The sequence below is a fragment of the Marmota monax genome, unplaced genomic scaffold (assembly GCF_021218885.2).
Source record: "Marmota monax isolate L192 unplaced genomic scaffold, Marmota_monax_Labrador192_F-V1.1 WCK01_AAM20220418_F8-fsc00167, whole genome shotgun sequence".
In the NCBI taxonomy this organism is placed as follows: Eukaryota; Metazoa; Chordata; class Mammalia; order Rodentia; family Sciuridae; genus Marmota; species Marmota monax.
The window spans coordinates 2,588,324-2,607,099 of record NW_026694116.1 but is presented as its reverse complement, the minus strand read 5'-3'; the positions used below and the strand labels follow the sequence as shown (position 1 = coordinate 2,607,099).

At 61.4% G+C, this 18,776-nt stretch overlaps 1 protein-coding gene across 2 annotated transcripts in view; it reads left to right on the top strand.

Annotated features, from left to right (window-relative positions):
- The window catches only part of Col5a1 (collagen type V alpha 1 chain), a 141,765-nt gene that overhangs the window by 70,234 nt on the left and 52,755 nt on the right, over positions 1-18,776 (top strand). For both annotated transcript variants that reach the window (XM_046465357.2, XM_046465356.2), the window contains exons 10-23: positions 3,083-3,124; positions 3,316-3,378; positions 6,387-6,461; positions 7,367-7,459; positions 8,668-8,724; positions 9,675-9,728; positions 10,045-10,098; positions 12,136-12,189; positions 13,202-13,255; positions 14,281-14,334; positions 15,807-15,851; positions 17,363-17,416; positions 17,977-18,021; positions 18,591-18,644. In XM_046465357.2, the coding sequence (XP_046321313.1) occupies positions 3,083-3,124; positions 3,316-3,378; positions 6,387-6,461; positions 7,367-7,459; positions 8,668-8,724; positions 9,675-9,728; positions 10,045-10,098; positions 12,136-12,189; positions 13,202-13,255; positions 14,281-14,334; positions 15,807-15,851; positions 17,363-17,416; positions 17,977-18,021; positions 18,591-18,644 (798 nt within the window). The remainder of the gene's footprint in view (positions 1-3,082; positions 3,125-3,315; positions 3,379-6,386; positions 6,462-7,366; positions 7,460-8,667; positions 8,725-9,674; positions 9,729-10,044; positions 10,099-12,135; positions 12,190-13,201; positions 13,256-14,280; positions 14,335-15,806; positions 15,852-17,362; positions 17,417-17,976; positions 18,022-18,590; positions 18,645-18,776) is intronic.

Genomic DNA, 18,776 nt, shown 5'->3' with positions numbered 1-18,776 from the left:
TTCAGAACTGTGGCTGGTGATGAGGCCTGGCTTGGCCGTCACCTCTGCAACCAAGGCTGGTTCCTAAGGGCTGAGCTCAGGACTGCTTGGGCTGCCTGGGGTGAGGAACAGCTACAGGACACTCTGTCCTCTTGCAGAGTGGGGAAGGAACCTTGGCCAGTGGTGCCTGTCAAGTCCTCGTGGCCCAGAATCTTCAAGCCCTGTGGCCAGGGCGGGCTGGACACGCCCCACCTATGAGTGGAACTCCCAGGGCAAGATGGGGCGGAGCTCTCCAGGCTTGGCCTCTTGCCTGTGTGTGAGACGCTTCTATGACTCCCATGGGGCTCTGCCCTCTCCCAGGCCCGTGCCAGGGGTGGCACCTGTCAGTTCCCGTGGGCCGAGTAAAGTTCACCATCCTCTACCCAGGAGGCTAGAGGGTCAGGGCATGCGGCCTGTGCAGGTGATGCTGACTCCAGGGAGTCCCTTGCTCTCAGTCCTGAGTCCCCGGGCAGGAAGAAGGGCCATCTGGGCAGGATGGTGGTGGTGATGAGCTGGGTGAGCTCATCCTTTGGAAAGTGGCTGGGCTTGTCCCAAGGGCTCAACTGACCGAGGGGCCACAGCAGAACTATCCTGGTGGCTGGGCCCTGCTTACCTTCCTGGGGTGCTGGGCCTCTCTAAAGCCCCTCCACATATGGGCTGGCTCTCAGATGGACTTGAGGTGGACTTGAGTGGACTTTGGGCTCCTTTCGTGGTATCCCATTGCTTTGGGGCGAGGGAGATGCCTGAGGCTCTGCTGGCCTGGCTCTGCGTGGGGCTGGGCTCACACCTGTGGAAGGTTCGCGTCCACTTGAAAGGGTGGAGCCCTGTGCAGAGGGTGTTCTGCTGGCACTGCCGTGAGCAGGGTAGCCCGGAGGCCTGGCTGAGAAGGTAGAGCCCCAGCACACCCTGTCTCAGGGAGCCCACCTAGTCCTCACTGGGACAGAGCCAGCCACCTGAAGGCAGTTTAGGACCCCCACCAGCTGCGTTTGCTTTTTCCCAGCCCCCAGCCCCTCCGAGGGTCACAGGACCTTTGGCCAGTCCCCTGGAGAGATCGCGTAAACAGTTGGAATTTGTGAGCCGGGAGCAATGCCAGATGTCCTCAGAGTCTCAGCTGCACATAGACAAGTGGCAGTCCTGGGGTACCGCTGGGCACCCCCATTCCCGGGTAGGGCGGCTGGTGTGCCTCCTCTGGCACTGCCACCTGTGATCTGGAGATGAGGCTCACCGCACAGTGAGCTCACAGGCCGGGTCCGTGATGTGGGCACCTCGATGTGTGGACACCCCAAGCCATAGTCACGGTGACAGAACTGCCCGTCATCTTGGTCCTTTTCCTTTTCTCTCCCTCTCTGATGAGAGAGAGACTTTAGCTCTAGTGAGAACTTCTCCTTGACCCTAGTGACTCTGGGGCTGGTGGTGGGGAGGAAAGTGCCAGGGTGAGGACCCTGGGAAAGCTGGGCCTCCTTCGGCTGCGCTGTTGGCCAGCGTCCCCAACTTCCTTTCCATGCCGACCTGGAATGATCTGGGGGATTGGCCTCCATGAGATCTCGGCCCGGCATTGCCCCGTCCCCCAAGACCAGCAGCGGGTGTATCTGGGAAGACAGCTGCAGTCCCCAGGGCTCTGCGGTGGCCAGTGGTGTCTCGCTTAATCCCTGCTTGATTTCTGAGTCCTGCATTGGTCAGAGAGACAGTGGGGCAGCTGGGCTCGTGCTGCTGTTTAGATGGACTCTGCGCACATTGCACACATAAATATTTCTCTGAGCGTGCATCTGTGTAAACACGGCGTGACTCTTCCCAGGCTCTGGGACCCTGGCGGGCAGGATGTGGGGGAGTGTCTCCAAAGCCCCCTGGCTGGTGTCTCTGCCAGGCTGGCACCACCTGTGGAGACCAGCCTGCTGCTGACTGAATGCTGAGCGAGCCCAGGGCTGACAGTGGGCCACACACTTTCAAGGACATCTGGGCACAGTCCCAGTTACCCCTACAGGGCAGCACTTGCTGTTTCCCTCTGGTCTAGGGGGCAGGAGGCAGGGGATCTGTTTCAGGGCCAAGACTCGGCCCTCTCACCAGTCCTCTGGCCCTGAGAGGAGTAGCTCTTCTCCCTGCCCTGCCTGTGGCCAACACGGGCAGCCTGTGGGTGCAGCCAGCCCAGGGCCCACAGAACACATGTGACCCCAGGACTCCAGGGGCCAGCCCCTCTGCCCTTGCTGTGCAGACCCCTGCCGCAGGGAGGCCCTGTCCCTCCTGGGGAGGGGCTTGTCTCATCCCCTGAGGTGGGCTGGGACACAGGACATTCAGGGTAGGGGTCTTTGCTGCTGTTGCCAGGAAGTCAGGGAGGAATCGAGAGGGAAGCCTGGGAAGAGGGACTGGCCATGTGGGTCGCAGAGGAAGCCCCTCCCAGGTGGGCAAAGGGCTAGGAGGCCTGGCCTGTTTGGGGTGTGAGATGATGAGTCCTGGGGGCCGGAGGCTGGGCCTGGGCACAGGGCTGGGTGGTGAGTGGGCAGCTTGTGTCCAGGGGCCATGGCAGGGCTTGCTGTGTACTCTGGGCTGCTGCTGGGTGTCCGGAAGAAGCGTCCCCTCTGCAGAGACACTAGGGGCTGTGGGCCTGGGGCCAGGCACTCTCCTGCTGGGCAGATGTCACACCAGGGCCTTGGCCACGGGGCCCATTCCCTTGTCTTCCCTGAGCCTACCTGGACCCTTGTCCTGTGCTCCTCTCCTCCCTCGGTGGTCTGGCCCAGCGGCTCTCCTGGGTGTCTTGGGAAGATGGCAGGAGACTGGAGACGGTCTGGGGCCCTTCCTCTCCTGCTAGCATCTTAGGTGCATCTCTAGAAGTTGAGCTTGGGGAGCTGGTCTCCCCCCAACTGCTGGTCAAGGCTCGTCCTTGTGCCTGGGAATGTGGGGACCATCATTCATTCCCAACTGCAGACACTGCTGCATGGCAAGATGGGGCTGGCTTCTGGTCAGCTGGGACCTCTGGTCACCTGGCCTGGGTCTAGCGTCTTGCCCACCCAGCTGGGAGGCACCGTGCTGCGGGGTCCTGGTCTCAGCTGCACTCTCTCTGTCTCTGCAGGGCATGCTCATCGAGGGGCCACCTGGCCCGGAAGGCCCTGCTGTGAGTGTCCCGTGTTACTTCCCGTGATTGGAGGTGGTGCTTCTGGGAGGGTGCCCCTTAAGTCCTCCGGCTGGAACAGTGGGGTGGCCCCTCTTCTGCAGTCCTTCCCAGCCTCCTCTGGCCTAGCTGCAGGGCGGGGGGCCTAGAATAAGTAGGCTGCATCTTTAACTCTGTCCTGGTTTGAATTCCAGGGACTCCCAGGACCTCCAGGAACCACGGGTCCCACTGGCCAAGTGGGTGACCCTGGAGAAAGGGTAAGGGGTCGGCTGAGTTTCCTGAGACCAGGTGCTCCGTGGGCCGCCTGTGTCCTGTCCTGGGCTGGGCTGTCCTCTCTGCTCCGCATCCTACGTTGTTCCTCCTTGTGGAGGGAGATGGTCGACCTCGTAGTGGACCACCTTGTAGTGGACCATCAGATGGTGGACCCCTGCTTCAGACTACCCCTCGCCCCAGGCACACCTGATGCCACCCTCAGACTGTTTCCAGTCCCGCACCGGGTGGGCAGTACCTGAGGAGTAAGGCCAACCTGGGCCGGGGCTCCTGGGGAGATTCCAGGCCTGCGTTGGGCCGCACAGACGAGGGCAGGAGCCAGATCTGGAGACCGTCCTTGCTCTGTGCCTCCCGGGGACCTGCAGTGTGTGGCAAGCTGCACCGTTCTCTCTAGCTGCTCCCCTCTTGCTCAAGCCTCAGGCTGGAGGGGGCCTGTCCTGGTGGGCACCGGCCTCCTGTGTCCCAGCAGGAGGCACAGGCCTCACCCGCTTGCAAGTTTCTCCTGACACCCAGTGGCGCTCAGCAGTACTGCAGCCGGTGGCAGCCGTCTTTCCCTTTATTTTTCTTGTTTTTCCTGCGGATCTGGTGAATATCAGTGTTAAGGACAGTTGGATTAAGAGCTAGTAAGTGGACGGCCGAGTTGTAGATGAGAGAAACCAAGGGTGTTTGGGTGTTAATGGGTGGACATCTGTCCCAGGGTCGGCACTGCCTGGCTCAGAGTGAGGACCTGGTGGGTGATATTTGGGAGGGGTGGGGGTCTGATATCACTGGCATATACACTGGCAAGTTCAAGTGGCCTGTGCACACCTTCCCAGTGACCCAGTGGTGCTAGTTCTTGCTGCTTTGACCCAAATCCCACCCCGGTGGAGTGCCTCTGCTGGCCCTGTGCTGGGACCAGGTCCCACCTGGCTGGGGCCTCTGCATTCGCCTCAGAGGTCGCCCTGCAAGGCCTCTGGCGGCTGTCACATCCCCTCTGTGCACAGATGCCAGGACAAACAAAGGAAAGCCCCTGGTGGACACCAGTGATTTCTTAAGCCCTGCTCCTCATCCCCCGGGGAGGGGTGGCGGAGAGGTCCCTCCTGTGCCAGGGCTGTCGAACCTTATTTCCTGGCCATGTCTGGGCATCGGTTCAGGGCAGCTGATCAAGTGTTAGAGAAAAACCTATCCAGGCCTGGAGATGGCCAGGCAGTAGTTCTGACTGTGCCTTTGTCCCTGTGCTGGAGCTGAGGCCCATCCAGTGACTCTGTAGCAGACTGCTAGAGTGTCCCTTCAGTGTCTGACGTCAGCCATGTGACAGAATGAGAGTCACATTTCCAACCTGTGCCTAGTGTCAAGAGAATGGAAAGGTGGCTTTGAGAGCAGCCTTGTCCTGTCTCTCAGGGGACCAGGCTTTGTGTTGGAGACACAGTGCATGGCAGAGTTTGCTGGCTTGGGCACATGGCCGGAGGGTAGGGGGCAGCCCACCTGCCTTCCCTGGGCTTCCAGGGCCTGCGGGCTGGTGAGATCTCTGCGGTGTGTAGTGGTGACCGTGGCCAGCAGGCAGTCTGATGCCATTGTGGGTCTCATCGCTGTTCTCTGGGTTGACACTCGGTGGTCCACTGGGTAGCCTGAGGTTTCCATTTAGGAATAAGGTCACTACTTCCCACCTCTCGGACTCCCAGACATGAGCTGGTGTCGGTTGGCCTCCAGGTGGACCTTTGCAGGTGGCCAGTTGCTGTGTGTTTATTATTTTTGGTTAAAGCAGTGATCGGTCTCCTTGTCTGTGAATGGCTGGAGTCCACCCACGTGCTGGAGAGGGTGGGTTAAATCAATGCCGAGCCCACTGTGTGCAGGAAGGAGGCAGAGACGCACACAGGCCGTGGTGTGCAGTGAGCAGAGAGAGGGATCCCAGGATCCTGGTGGACAGTCCTGCAGAAAGCCAAGAGAGCAGCCGAGTGGCTGGCCAGCCAGAGGGCACTTGGGGAGTGTTTCGTGTGGCCCCAGCTCTTTCTCTGGACACATATGTAATTTGGGGCTGGTGTTTCTGCAGGAGGCAGCGCCTCTCACTGCTAGCCCCGTAGAGCCTACAGCACAGCATTTCACAGGCAAATGGACCACTTCTTAATGAAAGTCCAGAAGAGTTCCAGAGAATTCCACCTCGTCCAGATGGGTCCACGAGGACAGCTGAGGTCCCCTTAGCTCCCAGCTGGGAGTTGGCTTGTGCTTCTCCCTGGGGGCCCCTGGGGTGAACACACACCCCAGTGTGGCTGTGGCTGGTTCAGGAGATGGAACTGCACCTGGGGATGCCAGGGATGGACCACTGGGGTCCTTCCTGGGTAGGGCAGCTCAACACCATCTGGATGCAAAGCAGGCCTCACACCCCCGCTGGGCAGGAGTCGCCCCATGTGTGGAAGAGCTGCCTGAGAGGGCGGTGACTTGCCAGTCCATGTCCTGGGAGCCTCACACTCATGGCGTCTCGAGGCTGGCTAGAAGCCCTCTGGAGGGTCCAGTCCTGGGGCGGGCTGTCTGCTCCCCCTCGGAGACCAGGACAGCCATTTGTGGAGGTGCAGCTCCTGAATGCACAGGTGCCTCTGAGCCGGCTTTGCCTTCCCGAGGACGTCCTGCTGTTGATGCCCTTCTCGTGGGCTGCCCAGCGAGGGCAGGCTCCGCCGCCTGCCTTCCACAGCTGTCCATTTCTGTGCACGTGGCGATGCAGAGGGTGCTCTGAGCGACAGAAGCCCCTCCCTGCCCAGCTCCAGCTGCCGTCCTCCCCGTTTCCTCCTTGAATTCCTCCAGGCCCACCTCAGCCCTCCAGCCTGCGGCCTTTGCTGATCTCAACCCACTGTCATGCCTCTCCCTTCTCTGGGCTGGGTCTCTGGAACATTCTATGCTGGGCCCTTGCCTTCCCTGTGCTTGTCCCGCGTTGTTCGGGTGGGTGGGTCTTCTGATCCCTCAACCTGGCTGCAGTGGGTGGACTCTGATCAGCGCCCCCCCCCCCCCAACTCCCTATCTGCAGGGTCCCCCTGGACGTCCTGGTCTTCCTGGGGCCGATGGCCTGCCTGGTCCTCCGGGGACCATGCTCATGCTACCTGTGAGTATCCCTGTTTGTGGGTGCACAGCAGGTGGGCCCTGGGAGGGGGAGGGAGGCAGGGTGCTGTGCTGCTCAGGGGCCGGAGGGCGGGTCAGGCCTTTCCCTGGGACCTCCTGATCACCTGCTGCAGAACCAGCCTGGGCCCAGGGGGACACACAAGGCCCAGCAGCGGCCCTCCCTGCTGCTGCCAGCGTTGGGGCCTTTGCAGTAGCTACAAGGGGACCATCAAGGGAAGGGCTTGTGACCCTGACTCCTGAGTAACCTCTGGAGAGCAAGCCGAGGACCCTGAGGAGATGCCTTGGGGTGGAGCTCTGGCCACAGTGACCAAGGGAGGTGGGGCTGGGCTGCCCACCTGAAGGAGCCCCTCGGCCTCCTGGTTGGCCCCTGATGTCCCTCAGGCCTGACAGTGTGGGCCTCGGGACAGGCTCACGTGGCGGAGGGAAGGACTTGCCCATGTTGAAGAATGTGATATTGGGTTCTCAGGCCCTTCTGCAGGGGTCTCTGGAAGAAGGACCATCTCTGTTTAGCCCCAAATGCCTGTCACACGTGGGGAGACCCAGTGGGGCCAGGGGTCCTCTCTAGGCCCGCTGGGCTGGGCCCTGTTCATTGTGCCTTTGGCTTTCCTTGCAGCAGCTAGGGGCTCTAGGTGCCAGGGTGAGAAGCTGCCCAGGCCAGAATGGGTGTGGTAGATGCAGGGAGGGTCTGGAGTGTCCCTGGGGCTGAAGTGGCAGGTTTGGCAGGGTGTGGAGCAGAGCTGGGTTTGGGAAGGGTTTGGGGCTAGATGCCAATCCCGGGACTCCAGGCCTCCATGTCGCCTGAGAGGCCCCTGGCCGCCTCCTGGGCTCCGGGTCCAGCAGGGGTGCTGCATTCGTGCACCCGGGTAACCCGGCTTTGAACTCCTGCAGTTCCGGTTTGGAGGAGGAGGTGATGCGGGCTCCAAAGGCCCCATGGTCTCGGCTCAGGAGTCCCAAGCCCAGGCCATTCTCCAGCAGGCCAGGGTGAGTAGCTCCGGGTGCCTGTGAAGGGGACAGCCCGGCCCGCAGGGTGGAAGCACTGGGTGACTGGATAGAGTCTCTGCTCTTGCCCGTTCACAGCACTGGGTGGGCCTGGTTCCCGATGTTCAGCTGGGGAACTCCAGGGAGGTTTCTCGGGGTTCCTTGTCTACGGCGAGGGTTGAGGGCCTCGGGGACCCTCCAGCTCATCTGACCCAGTGTGCCCATCTCTCTGTTTGCAGATGCGTGCCTGTGTTCCAGGCCCTCCCTGGGCTCTGGGAGTGGGAGAGAGACTTCACGGGGCTCTGGGCAGGGCCCTTGCTGGGGACATGCTTCCTGGCCTATGCTTTGCAGGGAGCCCTTGGCCTAGGCCCTTTGCTTGGTCAGGTCCTGAGGAGCAGGGTCCGCCAGGAGCCTTGCCTGTCTTCGGGAGTTAGCTAGTTAGTGAACTGTGATTTTAGTGACTGTAGTTGCTGATGGCCTGTGACGGTAGGAACACTGCCCCTTAGGGCAGGGTGGCCAGTGGAGGGAGTGTGCAGGGCAGCCCACATGGCCCCGATGGCACAGTGTTTATGTGGCTGCAGCTTGCTCCGCAGAGGCGGATGACCAGAGCACTCAGCTGATCACAGGACTGTCTAAGCAGCCAGAGTTGCTGTGCAACAAATTGCCGAGTGTGCTCTTCAAGCCTGCCAGCGTCACCTGGGGCTGGAGTTGGTGGCGTGGCCTGCTTGGCCGGCCTGTCCAACTGTGGGTCTAATTGAAGCCAAGTGGGCGATGGGCTTAGCAGGAGATTTTATAATGTAAAAAAACTTCCGGAATTAAAACTGTGTGTGTGGGACTCACGACCCCGCAGCAGAGGGGCACTTTGGCCAAGCAGGTTGACCTGTGCCGTGGCAGGTGGGAGCCACGCCAGGGGCCAGGCAAGGGCAGAGAGCCCAGGTAGCCAGGCTCCCAGCTTCCCAAGAACCTCCCAGCCGCTGGAGAGCACCTGGAGTGCCTCCGTGGGGAGTCGAGCCAGTGGGAGGGCCTCTCCTGCTTAGCCCAGAGAGGGAGGCCTCGAGGGGCCAGGGCTGAGACCAAGTCCCTGTCCTTCATGGTGGGCGCTGAGAGCCTTGAGGAGCAGGGACCTTGCCTGCCAGAGCCTCCGTCCTTCCCTGTCCCAGCTGTCCTTTCTGCCCTCGGCTCTTCCTCACCATGTCCCCTTCTCTTTGCAGCTGGCGTTGAGGGGACCCGCTGGCCCTATGGGTCTCACGGGGAGACCTGGTCCCATGGTGAGTGGCTGGCAGGGCGGGGGGGGGGGGCAGGAGCTGCATGGGGGCTCTGCCTGTGTCTCCAGGGAGATGGTGGGCAGCTGTGTAGTCATGTAGCATGGGTGACTCTCCAGCCAATGCCCTGTGGCCATGAGGGATGAGTGGCCTCTTGGTGCTGCTCCCCTAGGGTGGAGTAGGTGACTCCAAGGAGCCCTGGGTGCCTGGGAGCCCTGCGATTCCTGGAGATAGCCCTAACCCCATCCCGAGTGGGAGTATCCCAGAGGAGCCCGTGTGGGGCAGAGCACAGCTCCGAGCTGCTCTCCCTCGTTCCCCTCAGCCGCCGTGGGTGGCGTGTGCGGACCCTTTGAGGGACAAGGGCCTGCTGGGCCAGGGAGCCAGGGCATCCTGAGGCCAAGCCTGCACTCCTGAGCTGCCCATGAACTGGCCTCAGTCTTCGGGGGCTCCCTCCTTCCCGAAGCCATCTCAGAGTCAGGGACACTGGTTTGGAACCTGGTCCTCTGCAGGGCCCTCTCAGCCCCAGATGAGCATGGCTCGTGTGCAGAGACACTCAGGGCTGGTCCGGGCTGGCCTCCCATGTCTAGACTCCAGCCTTGAACTGGCCCATGGGTGTGCACACTCCGCCCTGAGCTGGAGCCTGTAGGGAAGAGTCAGGTTCATCCTGGAGAGAGAACCCTCTCCGCGAGCTGCGTGGCTCCTGTGAGCCCAGCCCTGGAGCCGTTCAGCCTGGGAAGAGATCTGAACAGCTGCGGTTTCCGCGTCCGGGGGGTTGCTGTCCCCCCTAGTCGGCTGAGGCAGCTGTGCGTGCTGCCCCTGGGACGTGCGTGCTGCCCCTGGGACATGCCGTGCTGTCCACATGCTGTGTGGGCCCTGCCCTTCCCCTCCTGCCCCTCACTGCCGTGGTCCGTGTGCCCCTCGTCTGAGCACGCACTGATCCTGAACTCTCTCCCTAGGGTCCTCCTGGGAGTGGAGGTTTGAAGGGCGAGCCCGGAGACATGGGGCCTCAGGTACGTGGGAACCCATCTCTGTTCCCAGGGGGGCACCCCTGGTTTGCTGCTAGTACCCCGATTGCCACACGAGTGGGACTTACCGTGTATTGACGCAGCATGAGCAGAAGCAGCTCTGACTTCTGTGGTGGCAGGCTGGCTTGTTGTCCCCAGCCCTCACTGGGGGTGTGACACCAGTGTCCTGTCCCTGAGCTGCTCACAGAAGCAGCTGGGACCGCAAACCTATACCTGGGTGATGAGCACAAGGGTAGGCTTTGCTTTTCCCTCTGGAAAAACGTGGGCTTGCTGCTGACCCTTTGTCCTCTGATCCTGGCAGGGTCCCCGAGGTGTGCAGGGTCCACCTGGCCCGGCAGGGAAGCCTGGGAGACGGGTGAGTATTTGGTGCTGGTAGCATGTGGCTTGGGGACCTCAGCTTTGCCTCTGATGGAGCCCGCAGTGGGGTTGTCCCCTCGGTGCCTGAAGGAGTGGACCAGGCTCTGCTGCTGGGCTGGTCGTGCTGTCCACTTCCAGGCTGTACCTGCTGGGTCTGGGATGGAGGTAGCTCACCTGGCCCTGCAGCCCAGCTCTGTCCTGTGCACATCCATCTGCTTAATGAAGGCCATTTCCCAGCCTTGGGCAGCTGGGGTGCAACGAGCCACACTGGCCAGGGCCTCATGTCTCGGGCAGCCTCTTGCTCTAAAAGTGGCCATGCTGTGGGGGAAGTGTCCAGGCCTGCTCAGGCCTTCCGCCTGCTAGTTTTTCCTCTCCTCCTGGGATTTTGTGTGGAGTGAAGTGGTCCTCAGGACCATGGCTACTGAAAGAGGGCACGTGGGCAAGCCGGGGAAATCCTCGCAGTCCCGTCAGGCTCACAGATGGACCTTGGTTCCTGTGCTGCCCGCGAGCGAGGGGATGCGAGTGGCGCCATGAGGCCTGTGCTCTCCAAGGTGCTGGGGCTCCTGATGGCTGCCGTGGCTCCCAGCACACAAGGCGGACAGGGGTCGTCCCTGATGGTTGTGACCTCCTGGCTCCGGAGGGAGTTGTAGGTGGAAAGTGAAAAGTTGCTCCTGTGGCCTGGGGACAGTGGAGGGGGCCAGGCAGGAGGCAGGGCCGAGTGGAGGCCGGAGAAACGCCACCTCCTCTGCAGTTCTCTGGTTCTCCACGGACAGCCTGGCAGTTGCCTCAGGCCAGGTTCTGAAAGGTGCTGTGTCTCGTTAAAGGCTGGGAGGGGCGCGGGGGGCAAGAGCTGAGCCCTTCGCAGGGCCGTGGGTGTGTGCGGGTGTCTTCGGAGGCGCCTGAGCCTCAAGAGAAGAGAGGAGGTGGTGGCCAAGGGGCTCTGGGCTGGTGCCTGCTTCCGAGGGCCTGAAGGGCCTCTTGAGTTCTCTGCCAGCATGGCTCCTGGGGAGCATGTCCTTGTGGGTTGCAGAAGCTTCTGGGCGTTTTGTAGGGCAGTGTCATGCTGAGAAATCCTGAGAACTGTGAGGATGCGTTTCCCTTGATTTCTAAAACTGTTTAGAAATTTCAGGGGAGGCTCTGACGGGCAGGGCGTCTGCCCGCAGGGCAGCCGCACCCGCTCTGGGCCTTTTGGGACAGGTCTCACCCTTGGGCAGCTCCTGGCTCCCTGTTCCCCTCCCTGAGACAGGGGCAGCGGTCTCCTTGGGGTCTGCTTGGCTCTCTCTCCTCTTCCCTCGGACACCACCTTTGCTGTCTGTGGCACTTGGAGACCCAAAGCTGCTGCTGTCCAGGTGATTTTTGGTTGGCGGCGGCTGCCAGACCATGGCCCTGTTTGACCAAGGGCGCATGGGAAATGGAGAAGAGGGCCACTGCTGGGCTGGCGCCTTTGTGCCGAGCCAGCTGCTGTTCCTCGTTAGCGAGCGGAGCTTGGCAGAATTTACAAGGCTGGCTGAGCCCCTGGCCCCTGGGGCCTTTGTAGTGGACCCTGGAGGTCCAGGCCCTGCCCTTCAGCCCCATGGCCAATCAGGTAGGCTCTGTGGGCTTGTCCATGGCTGGAGGTCATGATTTTAGGAGTGGCCAGCAGGGGCAGAGTGACTGTGCCTTGAGGTCGCTGTGTGGCCTGAGTGAGATGTGTCCCCTCTGGACCTTTTTCTTCTGTGGTCAGACGGACTAGCCAGACAACTCTTTCCCTGCACTCCGAGAGGGAGTGCCGTGCAGCTAGTTGGTGTGGATGGTCCCCAAGACCACGGGTGGATGGTCCCCAGACCCGGAGAGGCAGGTGGCGTCCTGCCCCTTTGGCAGTCAGGACGGCGAGACTCAGCCAGACGGCACCCTGTTTTGAGTGGTCGGGGTACAGCGTGGCATAGCTGGCGGGCTTTGGCCTATGGCAGGTGCCCCTCAGTGGCACCCTGGGCCTGGCGAGGGCCTCAGAGGGACGCCCGCTCCTGGAATCGACAGTGTGCCTCCTCTGTTCCAGGGCCGAGCTGGGAGCGATGGAGCCAGAGGCATGCCTGGACAGACGGGCCCCAAGGTAGGCCGCCGCCCGCACCTCGTGTGCCCCTGCGCCCCGCCATGTTGCGGACAAGCAGGCTGGTGTGTGATCATGGGGAGGGCTCATTTGGATCAGACTCGCTGGCTTGTCTAAGTTGGGCTGGTGGGTGACTTTAAGGACAAGGGTGACGGCTGCAGCCATTTTCTGGGGACAGCTTGCTCCTTTTATGGGGGTGCTGAGCAGGGGAGAGGTGGGATCCTGGCCATGAGAACCACTGTGAATGTGCAGGTGGCTAGGCCACCCGGGGACATGTGTGCCCCGAGGTTGTCAGAGGACATACTGACTTTCTTCTCCACGGAGGAGCCACCGTGGGGACAGCAGTGTTTGGAAGGGGAATGGAGCCTGGTTGTCAAGAACGCCAGGTGCCCTCCACACTGGTGGCCCTGAACTGGCAGAGCTCGACTGCCTCCTGAGAGTCTGAGCCAATGAGATACTGTGGGCTTCCGCGCCCTGGGGCGGAGAAGATCAGAGTCTTATTGGATCTGTCTCCATAGTTTATGGTGTTCTTTCCTCAACAAAATTATTGAAAGCTTAAAATATCCTACACTTGACCCCTGCCCCACCCTGGGAGATGTGGACACTGCTCCCGGCTGCAGGAGGCATGGCCGGGCTGGCCTGGTGCCTGTGGAGTGTGGGCAGCCCTGGAGGCCTGAGGCCGCAGCAGTGGGAACACAGGCAGGTGCTCCCCCCTCATGGGCCCGTCTGCAGGGGACCGAGAGTGGACAGGCACACACATCACGGCAGCCACTCCAAGTGCTGTGGTGTCACTGCTGGTGGCCACCCACGGCCCGCGGCTGTCTCCCTTTACAGCCTCTGCTGGTGTCAGGGCAAGACGGGGCTTGCAGACCCCAAGCAGAGGGTTCCAGTCAGTGGGCTGCCCAGGAGTCACCAAGGCTCCTGGTGCAGGGAGCAAGACACTGCAGGAATCTGCCCATGGGGTGGCCACCACTGTGCCCATCTGTGTGCAGTGACAGTTCTCTTGTCTCCACAGGGTGACCGCGGCTTCGATGGCCTGGCGGGGCTTCCGGGAGAGAAGGGCCACAGGGTGAGTGTTCTGTGTGGGAGGTGGAAGGGTCAATCACAGAGCCCCTTCCCGAGCCCCTTCCACACAATGGCTCCCTTAGGAGGTTGGGTGGTCACCCAGCAGAGCACAGCAGCTCAGCCAGTGGAGCAGAGCCCCAAGACTTTGTCTCTGTGGAGGGAGAGTCAGCCAAAGCAGGGGATTCGTCATGTGCAGTGCATAAGGAGCGGTCCCAGTGGCCCTCACTCGGGGACACGGGGGCTGGAGTCGCGTCTCCCTGTGGAATCCGGCTCTGTTTAGCTGAGCCTTTCATGCCCTTGTTCCGTGAGCTGCTGAGCAGGACACCTCCCTGTTAGGGGTGGTCTGGGAGGGGATAGTCACAAGCAGCCGTCCCCGTTAAGGAGGGTTGGGGTCAGGGCCACCCTGGCCGCTGTCCTGGTTTTCTCACCTGCCTGGGGTGGACCCGCATGGTGCCCCCTGTGTCTCAGCAGAGGTTTCTCCCTGAACTGTGCCTCTTTGGAATTTTGCACATTGGGGACCTACAGACCACATATGTGTGCACACGCGGGCACGCTGGGTCTTGCCGGGAGACGGGCCGTGCTCCCCGTGGTGCAGTGGAGTGATGCGGTCCCCAGCTGTGCTCTCCAGCAGCCCCGTGAAGATGGGGACGCATGGCTGTGGCCGCTCTCTGACTCAGTGCCAGTCCTTCTGACTGTCGGGCACAGACAGGGCACCAGCTGTGTGTCTGGCCTGATGCCACAGGAAGCCTGAGATGGAGCAGCCTCACGCAGAGCCCCAGGCCGAGGGTGGGTCACACTCTGCCTGGTGTCTAGGGGGCCCTCATGCTTGTGGGCCCCCCAGACGGCCAGGTGCTCAGCTAGCCACCGCAGGCCATCCACTCAGCACACCCAACCTCCCCCACCCAGACAGGCCCTCGGGGGCTGGGGATCTTCAGGACCAGAATTGCAGAACCAGGAAACCAGGGCTTGACACAAACTGAGGGTGACCTGCTCAGGAGTGACTCACTTTGACTCTGGTTGACTCCCTAGGGTGACCCTGGCCCTTCTGGCCCACCAGGACCCCCAGGAGACGACGGAGAAAGGGTAGGTGTCCTGTCACATCTCAGCTGCAGGTGCTGCCCTGCTGCCCAGAGAGCTTGGCAGGAAAGCCACAGATGGAGCCCAGCAGCGCCCTGCCTGGGGCGCCAGTGTGGGGAGGGCCGGCGGCGGTGGAGGAGGAGGGGTCTGAGCGTGTGGGCTGTGGGGAGGGGAGATACAAGCAAATCCCAAACATTTACTTTGCTTTATCGTCCTGCCCATGCGGAGAGGCCAGGAGTGCCTTTTACCTGTCACAGGTCTCAGGAAAAGCACCTCTAATTGCAGGAGGCAGGTGCCCCAGATCACATGGGAGGGAAGGTGCCAGAGGCCTAATGAGCTCTGCATCCCGCTGATGGCGTGTGATGAGGTGTCAGGGGTGTGCAGGAGCCGCGCTGGCTGGGGCGGCTGGAGCCGGAGGGTGTGGGGGATGATTGTCCTCCACCCTGGGGGGGCAAGTGGCTGCACATGTGAGCAGAGCGAGGGGGGCAGCTCCCCCAGATTTGGGAAGACAGGCTGGAGTTGGGCCGGGCTCACGCACCAGAGGTCTCTCTCTGTCACTGCATCCCCACGGGGGCTGGAGGCCATGTTACCCTGTGACAGGGATGCTGAACGCTGCTGCCTTCTGTGCACCCATCGCTAGACAGCCTCTCGGGGGAGGTTCAAGAACCCCGGGAAATGAGAAGTACTGGCGGGGCCACTCCAGCAGCATTTCTGTCCACCAGCCTTCACTGACCTGTCAGGGCACCTTCTTGGTCTGGGCCTCAGCACAGTCGGCTGTAAGATGAGAAGGAAGAAGGGTCCTTCCGGATGCCCCTGCCTCTTGTGTGCATGTGTGCACTGGTGTGCATGTTCATGGCTGGGTGTGCACGCAGGTGTGTGCATACTTGCACGTGTGTGGTGTGTGTGCATGACCGTGGGTGAGCGTGTGTGCAGGCAGGCTGTGCGCTTGCATGTGTGGGGAAGGTAGGAGAGAGCGGTGGCCCATGAGGACCAGTGTGCTGGCCTGCGGCTCCGGCTCCGGCTGGGAGCCAGGGGAGCACTCCTGCCTGAAGCCAAGAGGAAAAGGCTCTTGGTGGTTGGCCCCTGGGCTTCTCTGGGCTCTGGCAGAGACCTCAGGCTCCCCAGGGGCTGGCCAGGGACTCTGGTGAAGAGAATCCCAAGATTCTCCCTGATGTCCCTCCTTCCCAGATTCTGTCATTTGCCAGGGTAGCCAAGATCTTTGAATTCAGGGAGTCCTCTGCCCTGCTGCCCCTTGCTGTGGCTGAGGCCTGTGAGCTCCTGAGTGGGGCTTCTCAGAGGCTCCCTGTCACCTGCACATGTGTGCCCCTGCTGCTCCCTGGGCCTTTCCTGCTGCTACAGGACCAGTCACCTCCATGTGCCGGAGCTGCCCCAGCCAGTGAAGCCTACTGCATACCAGAGGGAAAGGTGTCCCAGCCTCACAGCTTGTCCCTGAAATCCCACCTTCTTCTCCTCCACAGGGCGATGATGGAGAAGTCGGGCCCAGGGGGCTGCCTGGGGAGCCTGTAAGTGTGCCAGTGGGCGCCATCTGGGCCTGGTGGGGTGGAGATGGGCTGCACAGGAGGTTGCCTCTGGAGCAGCGTCTGGGGTTTACTGCAGTAAGATTAGAGAACCTCAGCCTGAGGACAGAGACAGACGCTGGCACTTCCCTGGGAAGGAAAGGAGAGACCACCTTGTGGTGCTGGAGAGCACACCAGCCTCCCTGCAGGAGGAGGCCTGGGCCCTGGAGGGTTGTGGCGGGCATCCAGGGGCATCATGACAGGTGATCAGGAACATCATGGTGGAGGCCTAGGGACATCATGGTGGGTGTCCAGGGACATCATGGTGGGTCTGCACACCTCTGCCATGGCGGGTCCCTGGGGACAGTCACAGGGCCTGCATCAGCTCAGGTTCTGATGGGTGCGCTTTCCCATGGGGAGCTTCTAGCAACGCCCTGTCCGACCCCCAGGCAGGGAGCTCTCTTCCCTCAGCGGGCACATGTTTAGGCCCAAAGCAGATTTCCTTAATGATCGAGGGACGCTGATTTCTCTTCACTGAGGGTGGCTCCGAAACCTCTCTTGTTACCCAAGTCAGGCGGCTGTTTGCATCTGGCAATGTTAATTGATGAGAAATATTGCAAACGCTGTGTAGAGGAGAGTGCAGGGTTGGCCTGTGCGGATTCACTGGGACTAAATTATACCCTGGATGTCTGATTAGCCGCTAAGGGGAATCCATCAACACCATTCTCCTTAGCACGCGTCCGAGCGGTGCCTTCTGGGTTATTAGCTTCTGGAAAACATTAATATGACTGGGTATTAAAATAACGAAGGAAACACTTAAGAGGCAATGGACGTGGGAGGATTTCTCCTCTACTGAATTTGGAGAGGTTCTGTTAAAGTTAAGGGTACCTGAAATCCATGTGGCTTGGCTAAAGTTTACCTGATTCCACCCCCCGCCCACCCGTGGCAGACAGGGACTGGGCACTTGCTACTAGAATCTTGTAAGCCTTTCCAGGTGGCAGGTGCCTTGGGGCTATGCGCCCTGGCTCATGGGACCATGTGCAACTCGGGAGTGAGTGGTGGCCATGGGACGAGATCCTGGGTTCCCAGCAGAGACCTAGTTTCTCCTGACCCTGCTCCCTGCAGCCTTGGACTCTGTGAGACCAGAAATAACAGCTCCTGTTAGTGTGCACTGGGACTCAAGAGAGGGCCGAAAACAGGAACTGGACAAAGTGCCCTGTACAGTGGGGGACAGCAGTGGTGCTTCTGTGGGAGAGGTCTGGTCCTGCCTGTCCCAGCAGGTGTCAAAGGCGATGTCCTCAGTTCCCCCGCCTCAGTTCCAGGCACCCCCTGCCTCTGATTCCCAGCACCAGGGTGGAGAGGTAGGGGGTGAGAGGGCATCTGGGCCAGGCTCCCCAAGACCTGGGTCACCCGCCAAGCACTGGGAGGAGCCAGGCTGTGGGGCACAGGATTCGTGGGGGCCTGGGGATGTGGGCTGGGACTCCTGACAAGTTTGTCTTCCTTGCTCTTTCTTGCAGGGGCCACGTGGTCTGCTTGGGCCAAAAGGGCCCCCAGGCCCTCCAGGACCTCCCGTAAGTCCTGTCTCCTCATGTTGTGTGTTCCCATGATGACCTTGGAGACCCTGCCACCCAGCTGGTGGCTCATTTGGGCACTGGGAGAGCACATGCAATGTGACCCTTCTGCACAGCTGCCTGCTGCTGGTGTGAGGGGCGTGGATGGGGCTGGAGGCTGGGGTTGCGGCAGGCCAGCTCCTACCTGTCCCCCATCACGTTTCCATGTCCACTCCCTGGCATCAGCACCTGCCGGGTCTTTGTCAGCAGAGCTCCAGGGCACCATGTCCTGAGGGACCTTCCTGCAGCTCCTGTGCACTCTCTGGAAGGAGGCAGAGCCCTGGTTCCCATGGGGCTCTTTCCTGGGGCCTGCCTGAGGCCCTTCTAGAAGGCGCTTGCCCACAGGATACTGGGGTGGCAGCTCGGCTCGCCTTTGGCTGAGGCCTAGGGTCTGGTCGGTGGACCTTCTGCAGAAGGGATTTAGGTTCAGGTCTTCTGCTCCTCGGGGGACTGCCCTCCGACACAGTTTTCCTTTTGAGCATTTCTAATGTACCATGTCTTTCCCTTTACATCCCCTGCAGGGCGTAACGGGTATGGATGGTCAACCAGGCCCCAAAGGAAATGTGGTGAGTCTGGTGCTGCCAGGGCTGGGCTTCATGGTGACATCCCTGGGCACACTCCGAGCCCAGCTGGGGAGCTCTGGCCCTGTCCACAGCAGCTGGCACTGGGGAGCAGAGGGCCAGACTCAGAGCCCCCAGTGCTAAAAGCTGAGTTGGTGTTTGCCCATCCCATGCTGCTGAAGTCAGGGAGGCTCAGGGGGAGGCCACCTTCTTCCTGTTCTGGAGGAGCTGACGGCAAAGCCATCAGGAGATGAGTCCCGGGCCCTGGTCCTTTCCAAGGGCACTGGGGAACATCAGCAAGACAGGAGGACTGGGCACCAGTGTCCCAGTGCCCTCTACCCTCCTGCTGGGAGGTGTCCGGACGTGTCTGTAGGAGCATGTTGTCTCTGGGTCGAGGTGCCGTCTAGGCCCTGCTCTCTGGGGAACCCCACCTCTTTCTGCCGGGCTGACCCCACACATCAGCCTCTGTGCTGCTGTCAGGAGCTAAGAACATATGGAGAGGATGGGGTACCCCATCCGAGGGACGGGGTGCAGCTCCCTGAGCTCCTCTCAGGGCTTGCTCTTGTTTCCCACAGGGTCCCCAGGGAGAGCCTGGCCCCCCCGGACAGCAGGGTAATCCTGGTGCCCAGGTAAGTGGCCTGGGGACACAGCTCTGGGGCATCAGGCGTGGGGGCTGTGGGTCTCCAGCCAGCGCTCTGGGGGTGACGGACTGAGCTCTGCCCCCAACTCTCTGTCCCCACTTTGTGCTGATGGGACTGGAA